At 34.4% G+C, this 14,948-nt stretch overlaps 1 protein-coding gene across 3 annotated transcripts in view; it reads right to left on the bottom strand.

Moving 5' to 3' along the window:
- Positions 1 to 14,948, bottom strand: part of Ros1 (ROS proto-oncogene 1, receptor tyrosine kinase) — a 124,072-nt gene that overhangs the window by 60,219 nt on the left and 48,905 nt on the right. For 2 of the 3 annotated variants that reach the window (XM_027953037.2, XM_027953036.2), the window contains 5 exons: positions 5,678 to 5,892; positions 5,192 to 5,352; positions 4,677 to 4,821; positions 2,274 to 2,536; positions 35 to 98 (listed from right to left, as the gene is read on the bottom strand). In XM_027953037.2, the coding sequence (XP_027808838.2) occupies positions 35 to 98; positions 2,274 to 2,536; positions 4,677 to 4,821; positions 5,192 to 5,352; positions 5,678 to 5,892 (848 nt within the window). Of the gene's footprint in view, positions 1 to 34; positions 99 to 2,273; positions 2,537 to 4,676; positions 4,822 to 5,191; positions 5,353 to 5,677; positions 5,896 to 14,948 lie in introns of all 3 variants that reach the window. The other variant, XM_034637013.2, reaches the window with a different exon arrangement.

Below are 14,948 nucleotides of genomic sequence, written 5' to 3'. Positions count from 1 at the left end.
TTTAAATTGTTACACAGATTTAGATAACAAATACCTGATGTATAAGACTTTACTATGTCAGAAAATGGTCCAGGTCCTTTAGATGTAAAAACTCGAACCTAAAGGAAAGAAAAGGAAACAAATGGATACATTCAATAGTATTGTCTGTGGGAATAAATAACTTCTGAGACTGACAAATTATTGAATGTCTTATTTTCACTCCTGATACACGATAATTTCAAATAGCTGCTTAAGCCTAAGTATATGGCAATAAATAAATATATTGTCCTATACTTACGTTGCTGGGTTTTTTATTTCTTAGTTTTTTGTCTTGTTTTGTTTGGGGGTATAGAAAAGTTAAAAAAAATAGCATAATTTCTGTTGCAAAGAAAGAAAAATAAAAACTAATTTCTGAAAACATCTGCGAATTTAATGTATAGCATGAGTGGTGATAGATGTGTAGATCAATATGATTCTGATGGTCATTACCCAACATAGACACATATCAAATCATCACATTATACACCTTGAATATGTACCATCTTTACTTGTCATTTGGACTTTATAAGATAACTAAGAGACCTTCAGCTAATTCCAAGATTAGATTACATAGAACACAACAGAAATAAAACTATACAAATTATGATAAATTTCTACTTATCTTAAATTCAATAGCTAAAAGTATCACATAACTAAATTTACTATATTTTTAAAAGGACATTTATAAAAGAAAACAATTAAACTTATATTAAAAAATAATGCATTTCAAACCATTTTCACATATATTATCTCTTTTGAGGGGGATGGGAAATACCAGGAATTGAACCCAGGACAACATCTTCACCCCTTTTTTATATTTTTTATTTAGAGACAGGGTCTCACTGAGTTGCTTAGGGCCCCACTAAGTTGTTGATACTGGCTTTGAACTTGTGATCCTCCTGCCTCAGCCTCCCCAGCTGCTGGGATAATAGGCATGCACCACCATGCCCAGCTATTATCTCTTTTGATCCTCACAACTACTAGGAGTAAAAACTGGACCTGGATTATAATTAAAGTAATTCATCTAATAATGACAAATGTAGAAAGAGGCACAACAACCAAATCATCCAAAGTTTGCATAATTTTCTTTCCGTTGTTTCACTCCACATCCTAACAGTCAAATTTTTATTGAGTAACAAAGCATTACCATTTTCAAAACTTGTATATGTGCTATCTCAATCAACAGAACTTTGGATTGCCTTTATTATAGTCTAGCATTAAATACACTTTATTATGCTCTGCATATTAACATCTGTATGATTTATAATGGTACATTTGTATATAGCAGTCTTTTTATACAGAACAGTGTTATATAAAATTCATTCATATCCATGCATACATATCACTTTGCACATTTTATGGTGACTGAAATTTGAAACTGTCTACATATAGACATATATACTTAGCCAGAATATTTATTTAACTGGAATAAATTAAATAATATATATTATCTCTAATCTTTTTGATTAGTATATGTAAGCTTAATTATCAAAATAATTATTAAATTAGAATTTTACCAAAAGAAAACAGATCCATAGGAAACTCAAATCTTGAAAATATCATTTCTCCAAAAAAAGAAATGGAAATTATCTCTAAATATGTATAATTGTCACAAGCATAGTAATTGATGAAGATATGAAAATCATCAAGACTCCTACTATAAGTGAAAAGTTATTTCATATTAAATATTTAAATTAGCAAAATGCAATGACAATAGATTTTTTTTCTTAACTGATGTTCTCCTTCTGCTCTGTCAATAGACAAGTGGTAACTGTGAGATATAACTATGCAGAACCTCGGCTTTTATTTTTATTGACATTTACCAAGTCAGAGCACCTAGATGGTTCACAGGGGTGTTTTGATGTGGTTATAAAGGAGTCTAGGAGTTGAATTATGGTATATCACCTCCTAGTCATACAACTTTGATAATTGATACTCACAGGGTTTTTCTTCAAGAATGAGATCAAATGAGATTAAGAATATAAGAATACAATCATGGTGCCTGACCTATGATGAAGACATTGACAAATATTGCTTTATTCTGAATCTGAAAAGTACCCTTAATGCCAGAAAGTTGCTGAGATGTTCTTTACCCAAGCTGTTTTCTCCTTCCTGTACATTTTTGCTGCCCACTTGACCCCTCTGATCACAGTGCACTTCAAGTTATTACAGAGTAGGAATTCTCAACTTAGACCTTTAATTAACCCTCTTTGGCACTAGGTAAGACTCCCATATTTTAGTTTTCTCTCTCGTACCTGGAAGGCAACAATATACCCAGGACTCATGCCCTCCAGTCGAAAGGACATCACTGAAGGAATTAAGTTGACGGCAATCCATTGTTTAAATGTATCGTTCAAGTCACTTTGGTTGGATATATGATAAAAAATTTCAAATCTTGTTAACACACCATTTTCATGCTTAGGTTTATTCCACCTAAATTCTATCACAACTTCATTCTTATTGAGTTGTTTTCCACTTGGTAATGTAAATATTCTGGGGTTCTCTGGTGCTGATGGAACTGAAAAACAGAGGCATAGATAGGGCAGAAAAGAATATAAGCCTTTAACCACTCGTAATCAGGGTATGCATATCTTAGCAGTAAGTATTTCTCTTCTCAGGCAGTTGAGGTACATGTCTCTCATTCTTAAAGATCTTCAGGAGAGAAAATTCCATAGATTTCTTCAGGAATATATCCTGATGTTTCAGCAAGTCTTACTAACAGGAAAGGTTTCCTGTGTCCAACTCAAAATCCCTCCTACTACCACTTAAGCCCATTTTTTCTCATCTGTGCCCTGTATAGATCGAAAATTACTGGTTCTCCTTACAAAATACAACACTCACTCTCATCCTCATAGAGCAATTTAGCTGGAGGTAGAAAAGTCAGAAAGGGAGACAGTAACTTTAAACAGGCTTCAGCCAGCTCAGGGTATAAAATACAGCATATTAGGGATCCTCTCACCCTAAACTCCCTAGGAGGCAGAAAGTTTTGGAGAAAGCTGATAACATCCCAAGGATATGACCTGGTTGCTAGAAGCAAACCAAGCAGTTCAATCTCTTAGTTCTTTAATCAAGAGAAATTCCTCTGCCTGATTTCTAAGTCCTTCTACCATAGACATCCCCTTCTTTCTCAAGACTCCTCCACGAGTTTCCACACCTGCCCCCATTCCAATGGCATTGCTTCTTAATTTTCACCACTAACACCATCAACCCCAGCCATACTGTGTTTCTCATATGGGGGGGGGGGGCCTCTTCTTTCTCCATCTCTCAGAACCCAGCTAAAGTTTCCGATACCCAAAGACCTTCCATGGTCATATCAGTCCTTGTCCTTCTACCTCTTCTAAAAATATCTGAGGCAGCTTGAAATGCATGAAGGTTTCACAATGTCATCTACTCACTTACAACATTTCTACTCAGTTTTCACTGTCCTGTTGCTATTATGCTAGCAGTGCATGTGTTTATCTCTACACCATCTTATGAGCTCTGTCAGAGAAAGCATCTTTTCTTATTCCTTGTTAACTCTCCACCAATCTGATGTAGGACTGACACAACTAAGTCCTTAATAACTGTTGGTCAGTTTGAATAATGTGTTGCTACACTGTAAATATCCTGAAGGTGAGAACCAAATCCTATCTTCTTTTTTATTACCCCCAACATCCAGCAGATGTTGAGCCTGTCCCACTATGGGATCCCTTGATGGATGCAATGAAGTTCATTTCCACAGAACAGTGCCACCAAATTTGATATCCCAAGAAAAGAAGAGTCCAAGGTGCACTATGTTTCTGTTCTGAGACTCATGGATAAATATTGTTGAACAAATTGCAACAATTAAAAATATGCAATGGTTAATGGATATCTATGTTTATTGAACTCTTGCCACCTGCCAGGTCCTAGGTTAGGAAGTATATGTAAATTAAATTAATATGAAGTTATTATTTGCCAACATTTGCAAAAGTGATTGAATGGAGACTTGCTGAAACTGGAATATAAATTCTGAATTAGGTCCCAGCCCCTCCCATGGGCAATTACTAGGCTTCCATTTCATATAGATTATAGAATAATCTATAACACCTGTCCTATGCACCTTAGAGCTGTGTGAGGATCAGATGAAATGATCTTTCTGACACATAATGGTTATATAATAAACTTTTAATAAAGGAATGATACATATGAATTGCTTTATACACTTTAAAGTGATATATATACATGCAAAGATATGGCTAGTATTCTTTTGGATACATTTGCAAAAGACAAAAAACATAATATTTAGGCATAAGTTATTCACCCATAAAACATTCTGAGTTACCATGTTTACGAACACCTGCCTTCCAAGAAATTTTCTCTGCTTTTAAATGTTCATTTTCCTAAGGAAAATTTTCATAAATTGCCTGAAACAATTTGTGGTTTTGCATCTTGTGCATCACTACAACAAAGTGAAACAGTCTTTGAGAAATCTTTGAAATTTACGTCTTCTGGAATAAATTATGCAGATTTATTTAATAATGCTACTCTAATCTCCAAATATTTATTGGAAGGGTAGTGAATCTGAACATATATACAAAACTGAAAGTTATTTTAAAATATTATTAACTACCCATTCCAAACAATGGGGACTGAGATTCTGCCTTTTTTTTTTTAAAGAAAGATTTTTACCCCTATACCTGTTTCAGGTGCTCGAAGTAATAGAGATGTTTTGAGGCCCTTTCCCCAGTAGGTATAAGGAGTGACAGAAAGATTAAATAAGGCATAGGGCTCCAGCCCTTCCACAGTAAATATAGGTAAAGGATGTTGTTCACTAGCCAGGAACTAAAATAAAACACACAAAAAACATTTTCTCAGGGGAAGAATTAGAAAATTTTTCATTCCTAATTAACTAAAATCTCAAAACTTCAGTTGACATGTGAAGTCAACACTTGCAATTTTGGAAATGTTCATTTTAGTAAATCCTATATTTTACTGTATATTCCAGTTAAAGTGTATCCAACATAACAGTTAACACAAAGTGAGCAGAGAATGGCTATAAACCAGTGCTCTCAGGAATAACCCCACTAACCAAATGTTATGGAAGCAACAGGAAATGGGCTTAATTGACAAAGTACATATCAGTTTGCATAGGGGCTGATGCTGATGGTACAGACTGTTTGGAAAATTGAACTTACTAGAACCAACACCATACCTTTGAATGAGCCCTGAATTCCACACTGTAGAAGACGATGCCCCAGTCCAAAGGAGGAGGTGCTTTCCATAAGATTTGAAAATTTGAAGCATTTCCTTCAATCCTAAATGAAGACTCTTGAACAGAATCTGGGATAACCTTCGGGGTAGAGGAAAAGTTCCCTTTGGGATGGAGAAAGAAAGGAAGGGAGAAAGGATTTAAGATGATCAATCTATATAGAATCACGGAAAATCAATACAAATCACTATTAATTAGAACTAAAACAAAATTTTTTCTTTAATATATCTGAAAACTATCTTTTTTGTGACTTTTTCAGACTGAAAAATTTGGATTCAAATTAAACGGACTACAAATAAACCAACAGAAATTAACTCATACCTTTCTCCTCTTACAACATAATTCTTAAGAGAAATTCCCAACCTAAACGTTCATTTAACAGAAGGTATGGGGATAAAGGGTATACACAGAAATAATAAAATAAAGTACCTGGCAGAGGCTTGAGAGATGTCTGAATAATTGTGAACTGATTAAATTCAGCTGGCTCTGAAACAGATACACTGGTTCTCTGACCTATTTCCTGAGCTGTGATAATCATAAAGCCATTGATCCAGAAGAGTCGACCACTATAGTACATGAGTGCATTCTGGGAAATTTCAGAAGTACTCCAGGCTGTAAATTCTGTGATGATGATATCCTCAGTCCTGCTGAAACAATGCAAATCAGTGCATGCATCTGCAGTAGAGGAAGAGCTGGTACATGCAAGTACTCATGAAAATATGTTATAAATACATGTGTATAGGAAAATATAGAGGACATAGTTTGCAACAATAATTGGCATACTTTTACTTCCCTATTAAAGAGATTTTTTTGCATTTTTCTTAAAGTAACAGACATAAGCCAATTTTTCTAGGTTTTTTTTCTTGTTAATGTGATATTGCATTAGCAGGATCATTTACAGAGTTGCAGCTTTTGACAAATGCTTGTGATTTTGGTGATACTCTACATCAAAGGTGCAACTTGAATTCCCATAACTTTATCATCACAGAGATCACATCTTTGGTTTATTCCATGTACTCCTACAACATTTGCATTAACAAAAGAAAGACATGAGGCAAGGTACTGATAGGACCAGAAAATACTGATTTAAAAAAAAAAAGTGAAACCAGTAAAAACCAATGCATCAAGGATAAACTTGCCATCTGTACAAAAGGCTCAAAAAGCACTGACAGATGTGAGGCAGAGGGTTTTGAGACCAAACAAGAACAATGCAATAGACTAGTGCTATAGATAGTACAAGCTAGATTTCGGCTATAATTTTACCTAAAAGAAAACAAAGGAAAGCCTATTATGTCTGAGAGATTTGGAAAGAAAAAAAAAAGGAGATTACCAAAGACCAAGAATTTTCAGGAATTTATCCAGAATTGACAAGAATAACGGTTCCTGACTGTGGTAGCCATGGGAACTCCAGTCCATACAGGCACAGAATAGCTCTGCATGAAACAAACTTTGCCAAGACCCTGTGTGGTCATTCTTCCTGTCTATCCATCAGCTTCACTCAAGAAACCACTTCATATCTAATCTGGTTCACATGACACCAAGCAGGAGTGGCCTACATGCCCTCATGATTACACCCATTCCTGAATATGACCATGTCCCACTGTGGATTAACAAATTTGCAGTGTAGCCAATACTTCAAAGCCAAACAGAACTGTGTGGAATCCCCAGTTCAACCAACTATTAGATATGCAACTTCAGGCAAATCATTTAAACTCTCATTTGACCATGTATAAAATGCAGATATAATAATACCAAAAATTCTATATATGGAAGAAAGTGATCTCATTTTATCATGACTTTCTCAAGAAATAAAAAGTCGGATTAAAACAATTCTATGACCCTCACCACCCCATCAAGAACAGACAAACCCAACAAGATGAACAGTGAAAACCAATTCAGAAGGCACAGTCCATTGAATGGCTTCTGCTCATTGATTCAGACCTCTCCCCTACTCTTAGTCATCTTATTTACTTGTCACTCATTAGCCTGTGTGATCCTTCTGTTTTGTGAACATTTTTTTCCTGTTCACAAATATCTGTTTCTTCAGTGATGGTTATCAGCTTCTGTGGTTTAGTCAAAACACTCCTTTTCCAAATAAGGAATTCAAAGAGACTATTGTTCAACTTGTTTGTAGATTTTTTTCTCAATGAGAGAGAAGTTAATAAATGACTTCTATTTTAAAAATCTGTATGGTTGTTTATAAACTTATGCCTGTTGCCTAAAATTCCATGTAAACTATCTCAGAGATTCTCAGTGTTTGGGAGTGGTGAATTGATTTTTTAAAAAATAATTTGTGTAAATCATTTTAGAGTGTTGACATTCTCCTCTACAAAATTATAAAGTATGGCGTTTTAAATCAAAATAATTTTTTTAATTTTTTTTGAGAATTTCACTATTTTTCCTTGAAAAAACAAAAGTTACCTTGGAACATCATAGCTGGGAACTGTGAATCTTATGATGAAGATGTATAGTCACCAGTATCATTCCTATGGTTCTTTTTCTGGCAAGACACTATTTTTCCATTCCTACAGAGGTATGAAGGCTTTGGACTTGCACCCTTTTGTCCAATTTTACATTTTGTTGTTTTTACTTCTCAGTGGCACTTTCCAGTGACCTTCTAGAAGAGATATACAAAACCGAACTCCAGGTGGAAGAACACTCACCAAGCAGTATGCACTTGGTCTGAGAAAGCTTCTGGACCACCCACAGGGCTGTTGCAGCCTTCAGTGGGAAGGTATTTAGTCAGCCTTGCTCTCAGGTTTTGTTATATGTTTCAGCATTGTTAAAACGGTCCCTAGGATAGAGAATTTTCCTGCAGGACAAGACCAAATCTCTTAGTTCACTGACTTGGATTGTTCCTTACTTCCAGGTGAAGACTCCTCCCTCATGTGAAATTCTCCTACATATCTGGGTTAGCCCCCAAAATTCTTAATATCTAGAGTTCTGTATAACTTCAACACAATTACCTTACTTTCAGGAGGTCAGTACCCCAAACGCTTCATTCCTTAACAAGTTAACTTGAATCAAAACTTAGCTAAAAAAAAAAAATCAGACAGCAGAATACAACAGACACTAGTATGGCAAGATGTAAATCAATGGATGTGTAACTGACGTGATTCTGCAATCTGTATATGGGGTAAAAAGGGGAGCTCATAACCCACTTGAATCAAATTGTGAAATATGATATATCAAGAACTATGTAATGTTTTGAACAGCCAACAATAAAAAATTAAAAAAAAAGAAAAAAAAAAAAAAAAAAAAAATCACAACATAGCATTTGCACCATAAAGCATAAGATGTATGAGGCAAGTATTCTACTGAGAGTTGGTTCATTCAATAAATGTTATGTGTATTTAGTTCTATATTAGCCATTAGGAATACAGTGGTAAATAAGACAAATACAATCGCTGCATTTATAGAATATTCAGCCCTGATGAATAGGCTAATAATTTTCAAATAACTACATCATTGAATGGATTGTAAGAGAAAAATTAAAGTGAGTTCCTTAACAAGGAGATCTAACTGGACCTGGACAGTCAGAGAAAGCCTCCCTTAGGAAACAATGTTTGAGCCAAGTCATGCAGACCGAACATGAATTACCTAGGGGAATTAGGCTGGGGGGACAGTTCAGTCAGAGGGAACAGCAAAGATGTAGGCTCCTCTGAAGCAGTATAATCTGCCCTGACATAGCTAAATATATCTGAACTCTCATGACAAGTGCACCCTTTTCAACTTCTAAGTCAGAAATGTTGTTACACTATTTATAGGTTTATTCTTCTATAAACTAAAAGGAATGGTTGTACATAGGAGGGAGAAGAGCAATTTGAAGGGAAACTCCATTAAAATTCACAAGTGCAGATGTGATGGATAACAGCTGATCATCTTTACTCCCTTCCTGAGCATCCCTCTAATTAACCATGTGACATCAGGCAAATGTATGAATGTCCTAGATATCAGCATCTTTATCTATGAAAAAAAATCATCCCTAAATTTTCCCTCTAAATGTTTTATATGTTATATTTTAATTCCAAATGTGTAGCTAATCGGGTAAAGTTAAAAACTTGACTGTTTAAGCTAAAATAACAAAAGTATATGTATTTAATAGTATGCATAGGATTAAAATATATGATACTAAGAACACAAAATGTGGGAGGATAATAATTCAAATATATAGTCATAAATTTTCCAAATTATTCATGAATAATATTTTTGAATATTCACTTAATAAGTTGAAGATTCATAATGTAAAAATGCTAAAAATGTGCATTTTAATTCTAACACAATGTGAAAATATAGACATAATTAAAATTTCACTAGAGGAGACAGTTTCAGAGTATTTATATATTCACAAAAGAAGCAGAAACATAAGAACAAAGAAACAAAGAGCAGAAGATACAAATGAAAGTCAAACTTCAACATAGTAGGCTTAAATCCAAACATATTAATCATTATATTAAATGTAAATGAACCAAACACCCAATTAAAAGGCAGAAATTATAACACTGCATAAAAAGCAAAATACTATATGCTGTTTACACTTCATACACTTCAAATTAAAAGACACAAATAGATTAAAAGTAAAGGAATGAAAAGAGATGTATCACATAGACTTTAAGGAAAGTTGACCAGGCTATATTAATATCAGACAAAGTAGTCTTTATGCAGAATATTTCCATAATGAATAAATGAATAAGTTTAGCTTACAGTAATAAAAAGGAAATTGATATTGTACATACTAAATACAAAGCACTTGGATACACAAACTAAGCAAACCATAGGCAAATGTAGAACCACAGTGCAAGACTTTAACACCTCTTTCTCAGTGATAGATAATACAGACAGATAAAGATATTTTAATAACACTATTAATGAACTTCACCTACTTGACATTTATAGACCACTGCAGAAAGTAAAGCAAAGAAAACATTCTTCTCTAGTTCACATAGAATATTCATCATAATATATCACATGCTAGTACATAAAATACCTCAATAAATGTAAAAGGATTAAAATTAAACAGAACATGTTTTTTGGCCACATGGTATTAAATAAAAATTGACATAAATAATATTCTTAAAATTACAAATACTCCAAAATTAAACAACATACATTTTTTTCTAAAATCTGAAGAATAAAATGGAATCAGGTACAGGAGGCTTACAGGACACCAAATGTACAAAATTACAACAGACCCACATCAAGGCACATTATTATGAAAATGCCTACAAACATACAAAATAAGGATAGGATTTTAAAGGCTTTGAGAGACAAACAAGAGGGAAACCAATCAGGATCTCAGCTGATTTCTCAACCCAGACAATCAAAGCTAGAAAGTCTGGGATTAATATACATCAAGTTCTGAAAGAAAATGGATGCCAGTCACGAATACTATACCCAGACCGATAACAAAGGAGGAAATAGAAGAAGCCATCAAAAGACTTCCAACAAAGAAAAGCCCGGGACCAGATGGGTATACAGCGGAGTTTTACAAAACCTTTAAAGTAGAGTTAATACCAATACTTTTCAAGTTATTTCAGGAAATAGAAAAAGAAGGAGCTCTTCCAAATTCATTCTATGAGGCCAACATCACCCTGATCCCGAAACCAGACAAAGACACTTCAAAGAAAGAAAACTACAGACCAATATCTCTAATGAACCTAGATGCAAAAATCCTCAATAAAATTCTGGCGAATCAGATACAAAAGCATATAAAAAAAATTGTACACCATGATCAAGTAGGATTCATCCCTGGGATGCAAGGCTGGTTCAATATATGGAAATCAATAAACGTTATTCACCACATCAATAGACTTAAAGATAAGAACCATATGATCATCTCAATAGACGCAGAAAAAGCATTTGACAAAGTGCAGCATCCCTTTATGTTCAAAACACTAGAAAAACTAGGGATAACAGGAACATACCTCAATATTGTAAAAGCTATCTATGCTACGCCTCAGGCTCTCATCATTCTAAATGGATCAAAACTGAAGGCATTCCCTCTAAAATCTGGAACAAGACAGGGATGCCCTCTCTCACCACTTCTATTCAATATAGTTCTAGAAATATTAGCCAAGGCAATTAGACAGACAAAAGAAATTAAAGGCATTAAGATAGGAAAAGAAGAACTTCAATTATCACTATTTGTGGAAGATATGATTTTATACCTAGAAGACCCAAAAGGGTATACAAAGAAACTACTAGAGCTAATAAATGAATTCAGCAAAGTGGCAGGATATAAAATCAACATGCATAAATCAAAGGCATTCCTGTATATCAGCAACAAATCTTCTGAAATGGAAATGAGGAAAACCACCCCATTCACAATATCCTCAAAAAAAAAATAAAATACTTGGGAATCAACCTAACAAAAGAGGTGAAAGATTTATACAATGAAAACTACAGAACCATAAAGAGAGAAATAGAAGAAGATCGTAGAAGATGGAAAAATATGCCCTGTTCATGGATAGGCAGAACTAACATCATCAAAATGGTGATATTACCAAAAATTCTCTATAGTTCAATGCAATGCCAATCAAAATCCCAACGGCATTTCTTGTAGAAGTAGAGAAAGCAATCATGAAATTCATATGGAAAAATAAAAGACCCAGAATAGCAAAAACAACTCTAAGCAGGAAGTGTGAATCAGGAGTTATAGCGATACCAGATTTCAAACTGTACTACAGAGCAATAGTAACAAAAACAGTATGGTACTGGTACCAAAACAGGCAGGTGGACCAATGGTACAGAATAAAGGACACAGAGACCAATCCACAAAATTACAACTATCTTATATTTGATAAAGGGGCTAAAAGCATGCAATGGAGGAAGGATAGCATCTTCAACAATTGGTGCTGGGAAAACTGGAAATCCATATGCAACAAAATGAAACTGAATCTCTTTCTCTCACCATGCACAAAAGTTAATTCAAAATGGATCAAGGAGCTTGATATCAAATCAGAGACTCTGTGTCTGATAGAAGAAAAAGTTAGCTCTGATCTACATATTGTGGGGTCGGGCTCCAAATTTCTTAATAGGACACCAATAGCACAAGAGTTAAAAACAAGAATCAACAAATGGGACTTACTCAAACTAAAAAGTTTTTTCTCAGCAAGAGAAACAATAAGAGAGGTAAATAGGGAGCCTACATCATGGGAACAAATCTTTACTCCTCACACTTCAAATAGAGCCCTAATATCCACAGTATACAAAGAACTCAAAAATTAAACAATAAGAAAATAAATAACCCAATCAACAAATAGGCCAAGGACCTGAACAGACACTTCTCAGAGGAGGACAGACAATCAATCAACAAGTACATGAAAAAATGCTCACCATCTCTAGCAGTCAGAGAAATGCAAATCAAAACCACCCTAAGATACCATCTCACTCCAGTAAGATTGGCAGCCATTATGAAGTCAAACAATAACAAGTGCTGGCGAGGATATGGGGAAAAGGGTACACTTGTACATTGCTGGTGGGACTGCAAATTGGTGCAGCCAATTTGGAAAGCACTATGGAGATTCCTGGGAAAGCTGGGAATGGAACCACCATTTGACCCAGCTATTGCCCTTCTTGGACTATTCCCTGAAGACCTTAAAAGAGCGTACTATAGGGATACTGCTACATCAATGTTCATAGCAGCACAATTCACAATAGCTAGACTGTGGAACCAACCTAGATGCCCTTCAATAAATGAATGGATTAAAAAATGTGGCATTTATACACAATGGAGTATTACTCATCACTAAAAAATGACAAAATCATGGCATTTGCAGGGAAATGGATGGCATTAGAGCAGATTATGCTAAGTGAAGCTAACCAATCCCTAAAAAACAAATGCCAAATGTCTTCTTTGATATAAAGAGAGCAACTAAGAACAGAGCAGAGACGAAGAGCATGAGAAAAGATTAACATTAAACATTAAAAAGATTAACATTAAAAAGATTAACATTAACATTAGAGGAGAGGTGGGAGGGAAAGGGAGAGAGAAGGGAAATTGCATGGAAATGGAAGGAGACCCTCATTGTTATACAAAATTACATATAAGAGGATGGGAGGAGAAAGGAAAAAAACAAAACAAAACAAGGGAGAGAAATGAATTACAGTAGATGGGGTAGAGAGAGAAGATGGGAGGGGAGGGGATGGAAGGGGGGATAGTAGAAGATAGGAAAGGTAGCAGAATACAACAGTCACTAGTATGGCAATATGTAAAAACGTGGATGTGTAACCGATGTGATACTGCAATCTGTATTTGGGGTAAAAATGGGAGTTCATAACCCACTTGAATCTAATGTATGAAATATGATATGTCAAGAGTTTTGTAATGTTTTGAACAACGTAAAAAAAAAAAAAAAAAAACCTCCCAAGAGGGGCTGGGGTTGTGGCTCAGAAGTCGAGCACTTGCCTTGCATGCATGAGGCACTGGGTTCGATCCTCAGCACCATGTAAAGGTGAAATAAAGGTATTGTGTCCACCCAAAACTAAAAAAAAAAAAAAAAACCTACCAAGAAGGAAAAGCTCAGGACCAAATGAATTCTCAGCCAAATTCTACTAGACCTTCAAAGATGAGCTAACACCAATCCTCCTCAAATTATTCCATGAAATAGAAAAGAAGAAACACTTCCAAATGCATTCTATGAAGCTCATATCACTCTAATACAAAACCAGACAAAGACAATCAAGGAAAGACAATTTCAGAACAATATCCCCAAGGAACACAGATGCAAAAATTCTTAATAACTTACTGGCAAATCACATACAAAAACATATTTAAAAAATAGGGAATCATGATCAAGTGGGCTTCATCCAAGGATGCAAGGTTGGTTCAACATATGGAAATCAATAGACATAATTTATCATATCAATAGACTTAAAGACTAGAATTGCATGATTATCTCAATGATGCAGAAAAAAAAAACATTGAACAAAATACAGCACCCCTTCATGCTCAAAACATTAAAAAAAAAAAAACTAGAGATAATAGGAATACCTCAACATTGTAAAAGCTATATATGCTAAATCTAAGGCTAACATCATTTTAAATGGAGAAAAATTGAAAGCATTCCCTCTAAAAACTGGAACAAGAAAAGATGTCTTCCTTCACCACTTATATTCAATATAGTACTGAAAATCTAACCAAAGCAATTAAAAGAAGAAAGAAGTTAAAGGAAGATGAATAGAAAAAGAAGAAAAATATCTCTATTGGCCCATGACATAATTCTATATTTAGAAAATTCAAAAATAAATCCACTAGAGAACTTCTAGAACTCATAAATGAATTCAGCAAAGTATCAGTACATAAAATTAGCACCCATAAATTAATTGTGTTCCTATATGTCAGTGATGAATCAACTAAAATAGAAATTAAGGAAACTATTCCATTCATAATCACATCAAAAAATTAAAATATTTGGGAATCAATTTAACAAAACAGATAAACTATCTCTGAAGTGAAAACTACAAAACTCTAAAGAAAGAAATTGAAGAAGACCTAGAATTTGGAAAGATTTCCCACGTTCTTGGATAGGCAGAATAAATATTGTCAAAATGGCCATACTACCGAAAGCACTATTCAGGGCCAGGTTTGTTGTTCAGTGGTAAAAAATAAAATTAAGTTCCATTGACAAACTAAAAAATATTTTTTAAAAAATGCTATTCAGAGTCAATGCAATTTCCATCAAAATACCAATCATGTTCT

Source organism: Marmota flaviventris, chromosome 6 (assembly GCF_047511675.1).
Source record: "Marmota flaviventris isolate mMarFla1 chromosome 6, mMarFla1.hap1, whole genome shotgun sequence".
Classification (NCBI taxonomy): Eukaryota; Metazoa; Chordata; class Mammalia; order Rodentia; family Sciuridae; genus Marmota; species Marmota flaviventris.
Note: the sequence above shows the minus strand (reverse complement) of the source record. Positions and strands in the feature narration are given on the sequence as shown.